Source organism: Dendrobates tinctorius, unplaced genomic scaffold (genome assembly GCF_039654945.1).
Source record: "Dendrobates tinctorius isolate UK_male_01 unplaced genomic scaffold, ASM3965494v1 ptg000133l, whole genome shotgun sequence".
Taxonomy (NCBI): Eukaryota; Metazoa; Chordata; class Amphibia; order Anura; family Dendrobatidae; genus Dendrobates; species Dendrobates tinctorius.
Genome location: NW_027361801.1, coordinates 4578168 through 4591131, shown reverse-complemented (window position 1 = coordinate 4591131; position 12964 = coordinate 4578168). Strand labels below are relative to the sequence as shown.

Sequence of the window (12964 nt, the reverse complement as noted above, 5' to 3'; positions counted from 1 at the left end):
CGTGCAAACCACCCTTGGGGCTTAAGGGGTTAACAAGTTGACAGAGCCCCTATAACTTCAAGCCCATAGCTCCACAACAATACACACAATTCTGATGCGCTCACCAATTAGGCTTTCAGCCATTTCGAGTACGTATTTAATAACTTCAGAACCTCCGTTGTCTTTTGGGGCGTCTGCAATAAAGTATGACTGTTATATCGATACAAGAGAAAAAAAAAACAAAGGGAAAAGCAGCATGATCACACAATTCACACTCACCCCACATGACTTTTACATTGTGCGCATGGATTTTGCCCTTTGTACTTGGCTTACACGGGGGTCCAGGTTTATCAGGGGAAGTTGTGTATTCTACAATATCACTTGGACTACTTCTGCCTTCACTGTTTACTGCAAAGACCTACCAAGACAAAGCACTTCATGACACAAAGGACATGGGAACCCAGGGTCATTTGTAGTTACTTCCCGAATCAATGCGAAACTTCACCTTTTATGGGAGATAAAGTACAGATAAAATTTTAAAGGGGACACTAAACCGTAAAACATTTGAGGCAATATATGGAGAAAAAAATTGGGACACATCTTAATCACTTGAATTATTGCCCTGATGTATAACATTCGGCCCCTCACCCCTGATGTATAACATCTTGCCTCACTGTCCCCAACATATAAAATCTGGCCCCTTGCCCCTGGTGTGTAACCTCCGGCCCCCCGCCATGCTGTCTGCCATTACATGCCCTGAAGATGGCTGGACCGTCATTGTAAATACATCATTGTAAATACAAACCTATGCTTTGTATCTCTCCCACCTCATTGTAGATTGTAAGCTCCACAAGCAGGGTCGTCTTATTTCGCTTTAATTATTGTATTGTTAACGTTGTTACTTATGACTGTTGTGTTTGAAACTGTTCAACTGTAAAGCGCTGCGGAATATGTTGGCGCTATATAAATAAAGATTATTATTATTATTATTATTATTATATTATTACTAACATGTGTTATAATGGCTGGTGGTGCAGAGCTCACTGACCCCAGCAAGGTCCTGTAATAAGAGCCACTGGGGAACAAGTCAGTTTGTTACATTTCCTCCCTCCTTAGGCTATGTGCCCACGTAGCGTTTTAAAACGCTCACTAAAAACCGGACTCCTTCCCAGAAATCGCGCAGTTTTTTCCGCGTGATTTCACCGCGATTATGATCGCGATTTTGCCGCGATTTTCGCGTGCGATATTCAAGCACTTTCCAAGCGATTTGAAGCATCGCTTAGAAATTGATTGACAGGTTGGTCACACTCGTCAAACATAGTGTTTGACAAGTGTGAGCAGCTTTTTACTATTGAGGCCGCCTATGCGGCATCAATAGTAAAAGATAGAATGTTAAAATGCTAAAAAAAAAATAAAAAAAAAATCGGTGTATATTTACCTTCCGGCGTCCCGCGCTGCATTCCCGGGACACAGCGTTCCCAGTAATGCCTTGCGAGACCTGTGATGACGTAGTCTCACGTTACTATTGCGATCTCGCGAGACCACGTCATCACAGGGCCTTGCCGCAAGGCATTACTGGGAACGCTAGGCCGGGAATGCAGCGCGGGACATCGGAAGGTAAATATACCCCGATTTTTTATTTTTTTTATTCTTTTTTTTACAGGGGTATGGTACCCAGGGCCTGGAGGACAGTCTCCTCTCCTCCACACCGTGGGTACCAACCGCACATGAGACGCTTAGTAAGCGATTCTCATGCATTCCTATGTGTGCGGAATCGCGGCAATTCTTTGCGATTCCGCACAAAAGAATGAGCATGCTGCGATTTTTTCCGCGATGCGATTCCGCCGTGGAAAAAAGTGCAGCATTAGCACAGCATGTGCGGAATGCCATAGGAATGCATGGGGGGCGTTCTGTACATGATTTTAAAACGTTATCGCGGCAAAAACGCTTAAAAATCGCTACGTGGGCACACAGCTTAAATGTTCCCCCATCACATATAAATGATATAGTTGAAAGTAGAAAGAATCACAGCAACTCAGCCTCGAAGTGGAGACCCTGCAATATTACAAAGCAGGGGCCGAGTGCTGCAGAGCAGAGGGTAGAAAAGTCACCAACGCTCTGCTGACTCCACAACTGCAGAGACCAGACCCCCTCTGGTGTTAACATCAGCACAAACACTGCGCTACCCCCCTCCCCCGGTATTAACATCAGCACAAACACTGCAGCTTTACATCCCCAAGCACAATGTAGAGTGTCAAATGGAGTGGTGTAAAGCCACCACGTGTTCTGTGCAGTGACGGATCACACTTCTCTATCTGGTGTCTCATGGATGAGTTTGGGTGTGCTAAATGTCGGGAGAACATTACTCGCATGATTGCTTTGTGCAGCTGTACAGTTTGGTGGAAGACGGATAATGGTGTGGGGGTTTGTTTCTCTGGCATGGGCCTAGTCCCCTTTGTTCCAGTCATGGGAAATGTTAATGTTTCAGTGCAAAATATTTTGGACAATTCTAGCCTCCAACCATGTGGGAACAGTTTGGTGAATGCCTTTCCTTGTTTCGCATAACTGTGCCCAGTGCACAAAATCCATAAAAACATAGTTGCATGAGACTGGGGTGAAAGAACATGAACGGCTGAACAGAGCACAGACCTCGGCCCTATTCAACACTTTTGGGATAAACTAGAAAGGAGGTTGTGAATCCGGAATCTTCCCAACATCATTCTCTGACTTCACAAATGCTCTTCTGGATGAATGGGCAAAAATTCATACAAACATAACCTTGTAGAAACTTCCGCAGAAGTGGGAAACTGTTATATCAGTAAAGGGTGGGGGGCAGAAACAACTATATATTCATGCATATGAACCTAGAATGGGAGTGTGACAAAAGCTCCTACATATGGAAGATTGTTCGACAATATAAAAGGCCAAACACATGATGTAAACTGCAATCACACAACGTACCCTAAACTTGTATGAAGTATTCCTTCTCAGGTTTCGTAAAGTGCATGTGAGGTCTTCACTGTTCTGTTTAGGTTTGAAACCATAACCCTAGGAAATTTAAAAAAAAAAAAAAAGTGAAATTCCGAATAGCTGGTGTGGGATAATCCGGCAGCGGTGCACAACACAAGGTAGCAATTAATGTACAGCCAGCGAGAGATACACGCCATGGAGCACATACCGAGCCTTCCTCCTCCATTTCTAGGACATATGTTAATGTTTCATCTGAGGGCATGTCATTCGGTGGACTCCATTCTAGACAGAGCCAGGATATGCCGGCTTGCCTAAGCCTTGGTGGTGAGGGCACAGGTGGCACGCTCCCGGCGGTGTAGTATACCACTGCTTCACTGAAACCACTGAAAGAGAAATACAGTTGCTAAACACGGCTTCATAGCAAAAATCTCTTCCAAGCATTAAAATAACAAACCTGATGAAACCTTGTCAGTTTTCTAAATATATATGTTTATGGCACCCTCCGTTATTAAATTAAGTTGTCAGTGTGACACGTCCTTACTATCCGAATAGTGCTGATTGTGAAAGGACAACCTCTTAAAGGGAATTGGTCAGCAGGTTTTTGCTATATAATCTGAGAGCAGCATGATGTGGGGGCAGGGACCTGGATTCCCATGATATGTCACTTACAAGGCTGTGTGTTGTGGTTTCAATAAAATCAGTGTTTTATCAGCAGGAGATTATCACTACAGGACTAGATGTCTCGTGTCTCCTAGTCCAATCCCGCCCTCACCACTGATTGTCAACTTATATGTACACTGTATATTAACAGAAAGCTGTCAATCAGTGGTGTAAGCTGAAATATACAGGGCTCAGCATTCTGAGCGCTGCTAGATCTGTAGCAGAGCAAATTGTGATTGTTATCTAAATGACAGCATGCAGACTGGAAAGTGGCACACCGCTGGAATTAGGGTCTCTGCCACTACATCATGCTGCTTTCAGAATACATAGCAAAAACCTGGTTGCATATTCCCTTTAACATGGGAAAGGATAGTGATCAATTGTTAACATTCAGATATTTACAAGAGGGATAACAGAGGAAAGATACAATCCAAGCAACCTCTAGAATTTCAAAGGACAGCATGGAGAGCTGAGAACGTTAGGGAGTAGCACCTCTTTTGACAAGCCCAGGCACACAGCACCCTTATGGATGCATAACACAAATACTAAAGTACTAGACGGAAAGAAATAATCACAAGTAGGTTTTGAGTTTTCTGTCCTAACAAAGCATCTGAAAATCATTTCTCATGTAAGAGAAACATGGCTAGACATCACCATGAAATGAATCTTACCTCATTCCAATATCATTTTTGGCTGCTATTCTAAAGGCATACTTTGTGGATGGAGACAGCTTTGTTAACTTGTATTGCTTAAGGTGACCAAAGTAGCATTCTTTATATGGTCCATGTTTCCCCTGAAGAACGAGAAAACCACAAGCTTCTTATTATAACGTGTAAAAGATTTCCACTACATCTTCCCTTGGCCAAAACGGCAGGAGACATCCCTTCCACTTAATACAGATATACAACACCATAAGGACTCATGCAGATGTCTGTACAAATCGGTCCAAGCACAGACAACTAATGCATGTGCTGGCCGAGGGTCTCCTTACCGGAGCCAGGCCATGCATTGCGTTTAAATGTGTGTTCCTCACCTTTTTTTCTCATGCTTGCATTTGTTACAATACATAAGCAGCTGTTCTTTACAGTTCAGTCTCAATGCCGACAGCCCATGTCTCCCACTAGAACGTGCACGATTGGGTATGTTTTGAGCTTAGACATGTGCATTCACAAGAGGTGGGATAGGGGCTACAGGCTGAGCCAACTGGGAATTGCCCATCTGAATTGAGACTGAACAGAACTGAGCAGCTTGCTGTGGCTTGTAATACATGAAAGCTGCAGAAGAAAAATGCTAAAAAAGGTTTCAATAAAATGACGTAAAACTATTTTATCCCATTATCCTAACATTAACAGCTTAAAAAAAAAAAAAAGACTGGCAACTTCCTCTTCCTGCTTTGTAGCAGCTGCACTGAAGTACTACTATGCTGTGCAAGTTACCAGCAGAGATTAATTCAATAGCATGTGCAAGTTTTATTATATGAGCTCAAAAATGCTTTGCTCATAATTAAAAGGAACTTATTTGCAGGTTTTTTTTCTATGTATTCTGAAACTAGCATGATGCTGGGCTGAGACCCCTGACTCCAGCGATCTGTAATTTAATAGGCTGCGTGTTACAATTTCAATAAAATGAGTGTATTAGCAGGGGATAATCACTACAGGACTAGATGCTTTGTGCCTCCTAGTCATCCTGTTCTGTGCAACCCCGCCCTCACCACTTATTGGCTACTTTCTGTATATTGCCAGAAATTGGCCAATCAGTGATGTAGGCGGGGTTACGCAGAGCAATTGAGCTCTGCTAGATAAGCAGTAGTGATGAGCAAGTATACTCGTTGCTCAGGTCTCCCCGAGCATGCTCAGTTGGTCTCCGAGTATTTTGGCGTGCTCGGAGATTTAGTTTCTGTCGCTGTAGCTGCATGATTTGCGACTGCTAGACAGCTTGAATACATGTGTGGTGGAATGCCTGTTTGTTAGGGAATTCACAAATGTATTCAGCCTGTCTACAAGTCGCAATCATGCAGCTGAGACAACGAAAACTAAATCTCCGAGCACGCCAAAGTACTCACCTGAGCATGCTCGGGAGACCCGAGCAACGATGCTACTCGCTCATCACTAATAAGCAACAGAGAAAAATTTGATAGTATAAAACGACAGCAAGCAGCTCAGCAAGTGACACATCAATGGAATGAGGGTCTCAGTCCCTATATGATGCTGCCCTCGGATTACATAGCAAAAACCTGCTGACAGATACCCTTTAAAAGTATATGTGTACATGTGCTAAGTTACAAAATCCATTACCTCATTCCATTCCAAAAGGTAGCCATTAATTTTGGATCCATTGTCATTAGACGCCTTAAAGTTAAGAATAAAAAGACACATTTCAAAATGAACAAACAACAAAAAGTTTAGCCAAGATAATATGATAAATAAGGATAACCCAGCTTTACACACCTTCCACTGCAGGTTCAAATAATTTCGACTTCTATTAATGAGTTTTGGTGGCGCTGGTGAATCCGGCTCACAGCTTTCCGTAGTAAAACTCACTATTTCAGAGATGGATCCTTCTAAAGGTGTGCACGTGGCAGTGACTCTGCAATACAAATATCATATCATCATCACCAATTATTATTATTAGCAACAAATCCTACCCCAGGCAAACTGGCCAGGAGATACACCATGAATATATGAATGGAAGACTCTTTGTTCTCCCAAAAATCAGCAGATAAAGACTTAGCCATACATAGCAGGTCAGACAGTCCTAGTTACATACCGCACATGGTAGTCTGTAGCTGGCCGCAGATCTGTGAGTGTGCATGCCGTAGTATCTCCTCTGAAAAAGAAAAAGCACAATTATTTCCTAATCAAAAGGCCAACTTATATGCTCATATTGCTACTTATGCAAGACCACATATGTAAAAAGGGTATTCCACTCTCAGAACGCTAGGTTATGCCACAGCTTCGCAGCCGGCGGTGGTCCGCAGATCCTGAGAATGAAGGACACTCTGATGGCTTGGAGTTGCATGCCCTTTACAAATGGATGCATTTCCCATAACTTAAAAGTGGAAGCTACTTCAATCAAAGAATTGTCAGGGTCTCAGAATTTGGACACACAATGAATGTAAAATAGCAAAATGCTATCGATATTCCATTACTTTATAAAAAGGCAACATCAACAATAACCCATGGATGTTGGTGTGGTGGACCTGGTGCTGGCCAATACCCAGCCTCATAAGGCAGCTCCTAGATGATTAAAGCATGGATACAACTGATTTCTTCTAATTTTCTTCATCCAAATGAGAACCTCTTGGACATTACATACTAGTCGCCATCAACAAGCGCCACAGACTATCAAGAAAGTCAATGATGCCTTTCCACAGGTCTGGAGACAGGTCCCACAGGACTCCATCCACCACCTCACTGGGATCATGCCCACATTTTGTCGTACAAAGATGCACGTGGAGGTTGTACACACTACTGAGTCACTCTGGGTGACTATTTTGGGGACTTTTGATGCATCATTTTGTTTTCAACGAATTACGCAATTTTGTATTTTCATCTTGAATCCTTGAGGGTGTGTGCACACGCTGCGGATTCTGCTGTGGATCCGCAGCGGTTTTGGCCTTGCGGATCCACAGCAGAAACTGCTGCGTACAGTACCATAATATCCTATGGGAAATGGAAACCGCAGTGCAGACGGTGTGGATTTCTCCGTGCGGATTTGCTGCGGTTTCTAATCCGCAGAAAGAATGGACATGTCAATTCTTTCTGGGGATTCCACTGCGGTTCACCATCTCCTCCGTTGTAGAGATGATAAACCGCAGGGCAAAACCGCAGGCTAATCCGCAGATAAATCGCAGGTCTTTTGATCTGCGGATTTACCTGCGGATTTTGCAAAATCCGCGCGGATCAATCTGCAGCAGAATACGCAGCGTGTGCACACAGCCTAAGTGATCGAGATCCTCCATACAATTTAAGTAGCATTTACTGTCCTAAAATCCCTGGTTCTCAAGTTCATAAGCAAGATGATATACTACTTACGAGAAAGCAGGCTTGAACTTTCCGTTTTTGCCGCTGTTGGATACGGTGACCTCATACATAAATGCTCCTAGTGAATGGCTTATGGGACTGTCTCGGTTCTGGGAGGTGATTTGCACACTCCAGGACAACACAACGGACCTAGCTTCCAAGTTGGAGATCTATAGGAAAAGGATAAACCAATATACATAAAGCATGTCATGTTATAGGGTCTTACACACAAGAAATCTCACAGCAAATAATACACAACCTTTCCTATTGGAGATATATAAGTAAAGCAAAGTATAAATACAAATGGCCAAGTAAAGATAAATCATTTCCTTCTTTCTTAGATTGCTGACAAAATGTAATATGAGATAAAAGAAAAAGCTGAGACATGGCCGGCTAGATTACAGTGAGAACCCCCAAAGAGAATGAAAGTCTTTATTCAGGAAGTGTGGCTGGAGAATGCATTGTTAATGGAGTGATGTAATGTGATTAGAATGAACTGTGTGTCCTTGAATACCCCCATAACATACAAGAAATAGAGCCATCTGACTGGGCCCGACCTCAGAGCACATAAGGCTGCAGCCTATGGAGGACTACACATCCACAGGAAGGAATGGGCACAATTCCAGCCCTTGCATTGGGTTGTGCAGAGTGGCTTCCACGAAAAAAAAAAAAAAGTGCATCTGGAAGTGGTTGGCCTGTGGACAGGTGATAACTTGCTGATCACTGGGACCACAACTGATCCAAAGTATGCGCACTTCTCTCCCATTTTTGATGGTCCTGCATGTACACCACTGATACACTTGGTCTCTAAAGAACTGATGGCGATAGCGGAGCTCTGTACTCGCCTATTTCTTTCATTCTAGTAGAGTATCAAGGAAGCAGAGGTGTGAATGCAGGACCATCAGAAACAGGGTACCCCAGGACTCCATACTCAGGATCAGTGGAAGTCCCAGTGGACAGGGTAGCCCAAGGCTCCATACTCTGTATAAGTGGAGGTCCATGCAGTCAGCAACTAGGAACCGATTCACCTACCCTGTTGCTTTGATGGGCCAACCTCTTAATTATGCTCACCTGTACTAACGCAAATTGTTTATGCGAAGATCACATCCATATTGAGAGGCGAATGGTCGGGTGATGTCACATCTACCAATTACTTCTATTAAAATGGACAGGTGCATGATACTGACTGATCACGTACGTGTTCCCTGCAGTTAACTCTAGACATCACCTTCCCTTGCCCACCTTTCTATTGGTGAGAAAAATATTTCTATTTCCAAAAGTGTTTGTATCAACAGTTCTGATTAGAGATGGTGAAAATCGACTTGCCGGTTTCGGCCAGTAATCTGTGGACCTAACAAATCACTTACTACCTGGCGCATGTCACATGTGCATCACGCTACCACAACGACAGGGCCCCAAGTTGGCTAACCAAAAGAGGAGTATGGGACGTCAATCTCTAGTTCTGGTCGCATGTCACATTACTTTTTATGATGGCTGACACGCCATACATTGCTCCTGTGATCCCACTTGGCTGACTGAGCTCCGAATGTGCAGGATGTCATCCTTAATGTCTATTACAAGGGGCAGAATTTATCTAGTACATCTACTAAGCTTATGCTCATGAAATAGACCCTAAATGCTCAGCCCAATGCTGCCACAGTCCTGGCAAACAAAGTCTATAGGCTGGCAGGAAAGCCGCCATTCCTGTAGATCAGAATATACTTACGACAGGTTTCGCCATGCTGGGGCTTAAATCTTGTAGCTTTTTCGGTTCTGCTTCTCCATCTAATACAAAGACAAAGAATGAGAACTATATTATAAAGTCCTCTGCACGCACAGTAGGCCCACCGGCCAAAATCGTTTTCTGGGTTTATTTTTATCTAAAGCTTTTAAGAAACCGCCAACTGGTATTGATTTCACAGTCAGAGGACGGGCAAGAGGCACAGATGTTATTCTCTAATCTGTTGGGGACTAGTATTTGCATACGCAGACAATGCACTTTACCACCATTCTGAGCACAGGAATGATGCAAACACCAAGTATTGCACAACACAAGGCATTATTCATCTGGAAAATCCTATCCCACACTTCCGCCGCGGCGATGCTTGGGCCAGTGTCTCCGGCTGCATATCCTGGATTAGGGTTGCCAAGAGGTGTGCATTTCCAAAGAAGTGCATTAAAAGGTCACTGATGGCACAAACAAGTGCAAAGGGATGTGTACATGTGATAAGGGGCAATGGTCATTTCTAGACGAATTGGGAAAACAAGGTAAGAGCACAATATAGCTGCCATATAAAAGTCCTAGAAAAGTTCTTAACGAGCTTAATCTACTTTGTAAACTCCTGTCCATATAACGGGGCCCCTACCTATAGTGACATGAGCTGCACAAATCACAAGAGACCGTCAGATTCAGCTGTCTAAGGCCAAGTTCATAACACGATTGCGTTATGCTATACCCGCTAGCGCAGATGAATCATCAGCGCTAGCGGTGACGGAGCCTCAGACGCTGCAGACCGCGTCCGAGGCTCCGTCACTGAATGACGGCACATCGCGAATGCATGCTGCTTTACGGCATGCGTCGTGATGCGCCCGATAATGGGGGCAGTGGCAGCGTTAACGGACTGCGTTACACCGCGTTATGCTGCTGTGTAACGCAGTCCGCCTAACGGACTGCCATAACGCAATGTGACCCCGGCCTAATAAGTTAAACATTGCAGACCAAAAGATACAATAAAGGAGATTTTCAATTCCGAAGTCTGGGAAGTTGATCCATAAAGGTGCAGTGATGGTTCTCAGTTATTAACAACAGATGTAAGCAAAGAACGGGATTACTAAAAAAGTAGATTTCCAGGATCTTCATAGGGAACATGGCATTAGAAAATTACCTATAGTTTATATCAGGTTTTTATACTGAATGATAATTTTCATAGCGGTTTTTCATATCACACTCTAGATTTAAAGAAAAAAAAATCTTAGCAATTTTCACACTGGCCACTAAACCGAATATTAAGGGCCTGTCACACTAAGCGATATCGCTAGCAATATCGCTATAACTTGTGACGTTATAGCGATATTGCTAGCGACATCGCTGTGTGTGATACTTACCTACGACCCGCTCCCTCGCTGATTATCGCTGATCGCGCGAGAACGTCCTGGACTGTTTCTCGTCGTCAGCTTCCTGCGGCGCTTCCTGTGGAGAGACGAGCGACGAGCCGGGCGGGAGGACGTCAGGATCACCTCGTCTGACAGGTAAGTAGCGACCCCCGTCCCCTGCGATGTCGCTGGTGAGATCTGCCTGTGTGGCAGCTCACTAGCGACCACTTAGCGATGTACCAGCGATCCTGACCGCGTCATATCGCTGGTCGGGATCGCTGGTACATCGTTAAGTGTGACAGTACCTTTAGACTTTACTTACTTCTGGGCATACTGACATTATCAGCAATCGACAGATTCAGATCCTGTCTGCATAGAATCATCTGAACATGCCCTAATCCAGGCAAAAATCACTATGTAGAGGGGGGGGTGAGCTGTGACATCACCTATTGTGAATGGTGGATCCTGTGTTATCTACTGTATACAGAGATGTTATCAATCATTGTAGAGGCGGAGGAGGTGAGCTGTGACATCACCTATTGTGAATGGTGGATCCTATGTTATCTACTGTATACAGAGGTATTATCAGTCACTGTAGAGGAGGTGAGCTGTGACGTCACCTATTGTGAATGGAGGATCCTGTGTTATCTACTGTATATAGAGGTATACAGGAGGACAACTCATTGTACAGGAGAAGGTGAGCTGTGACATCACCTACTGTGAATGGAGGATCCTGTGTTATCTACTGTATACAGAGGTATTATTGTACAAAAGGGGGTGAGCTGTAACATCACCTATTGGGAATGGTGAATTCAATGTTATCTATTGTATATAGAGGTGTTATCAGTCATTTTACAGGAAGAGGTGAGCTGTGACATCACCTATTGTGAATGGTGGATCCTGTGTTACCTACTGTATATAGAGGTGTTATCAGTCATTGTACAGCAGGAGGTGAGCTGTGACATCACTTATTATGAATGGTGGATCCTGTGTTATCTACTGTATACAGAGGTATTATCAGTCATTGTACAGGAGGTGAGCTGTGACATTACCTATTGTGAATGTAGGATCCTGTGTTATCTACTGTATATAGAGGTGTTATCAGTCATTGTACAGGAGGTGAGCTGTGACATTACCTATTGTGAATGGTGGATCCTGTGTTATCTACTGTACACAGAGGTATTATCAGTCATTATAGAGGAGGAAGTGAGCTGTGACATCACCTATTGTGAATGGTGGATCCTGTGTTATCTACCGTATATAGAGGTATTATTGTACAAAAGGGGGTGAGCGGTAACATCACTTATTGGGAATGGTGAATTCGGTGTTATCTATTGTATATAGAGATGCTATTGTACAAAAGGAGGAGGTGAGCTGTGACATGACATCACCTATTGTGACTCCTATGTTATCTACAGTATAGAGAGGTGTCACCAGCCATTATTCCTGAAGGAGAAGGTGAGCTGTGACATCACCTGTTGGGAATGTTGAATCCTGTTTTGATACAGAGTTGCTACCTTTCATTGAAATCTTGTCTCTGATAATACTGATACTGTTGAAAGTATGTAATATATATATATATATATATATATATATATATCTCACACATATATACACACACACACGTTTTTTAACTATTGATAATTATATGGCCGTTTGAAAACAAAACAACATATCTAACATAAAAACCTGATTTCCTGATTTAAACAATGTCATTTTGTGGCAACTCATTCCCTTTAATGGGAGTCTGTCACCCCATTTTAGCCCTATCAGCGGGTTTATCTACAGCATTCTGTAATGCTGTAGATAAGCCCACCCCCTGATGTAACCTGAAAGACAAGAAAAACAAGTTAGATTATACTCACCGGATGGTGCAGTGAGTGTCACGGTCCGGTCCGGTGCCACCCATCTTCATACGATGCCGTCCTCCTTACTTCTGCCGTGGCTCCTGTGCAGGCGTACTTTATCTGCCATGCTGAGGGCAGAGTAAGGTACTGCAGTGCGCAGGCGCCAGGAAAAGTCAGAGAGGTCTGACGCTTGTGCACTGCAGTACTTTACTCTGCCCTCAACAGGGAAGATAAACTACGCCTGCGCCGGAGACGCGGCTGAAGTAAGAAGGAGGACCGCGACCGGACCGCGACCCATCGGACCGGACGCCAGGGTGAGTATAATATAACTCGTTTTTCTTATCTTTCAGGTCACATCGGGGGCTTATCTACAGCATTACAGAATGCTGTAAA

General features: G+C 43.7%; 1 protein-coding gene across 1 annotated transcript in view; it reads right to left on the bottom strand.

Moving 5' to 3' along the window:
- LOC141048075 (fibronectin type-III domain-containing protein 3A-like) overlaps positions 1–12964 on the bottom strand; it is a 131940-nt gene that overhangs the window by 23380 nt on the left and 95596 nt on the right. Inside the window, exons 7-16 of the mRNA XM_073543448.1 lie at positions 9358–9416; positions 7644–7801; positions 6376–6435; positions 6057–6195; positions 5904–5957; positions 4281–4402; positions 3158–3332; positions 2941–3027; positions 259–397; positions 105–173 (exon numbers count right to left, since the gene is read on the bottom strand). Of these exons, the coding sequence (XP_073399549.1) occupies positions 105–173; positions 259–397; positions 2941–3027; positions 3158–3332; positions 4281–4402; positions 5904–5957; positions 6057–6195; positions 6376–6435; positions 7644–7801; positions 9358–9416 (1062 nt within the window). The remainder of the gene's footprint in view (positions 1–104; positions 174–258; positions 398–2940; positions 3028–3157; positions 3333–4280; positions 4403–5903; positions 5958–6056; positions 6196–6375; positions 6436–7643; positions 7802–9357; positions 9417–12964) is intronic.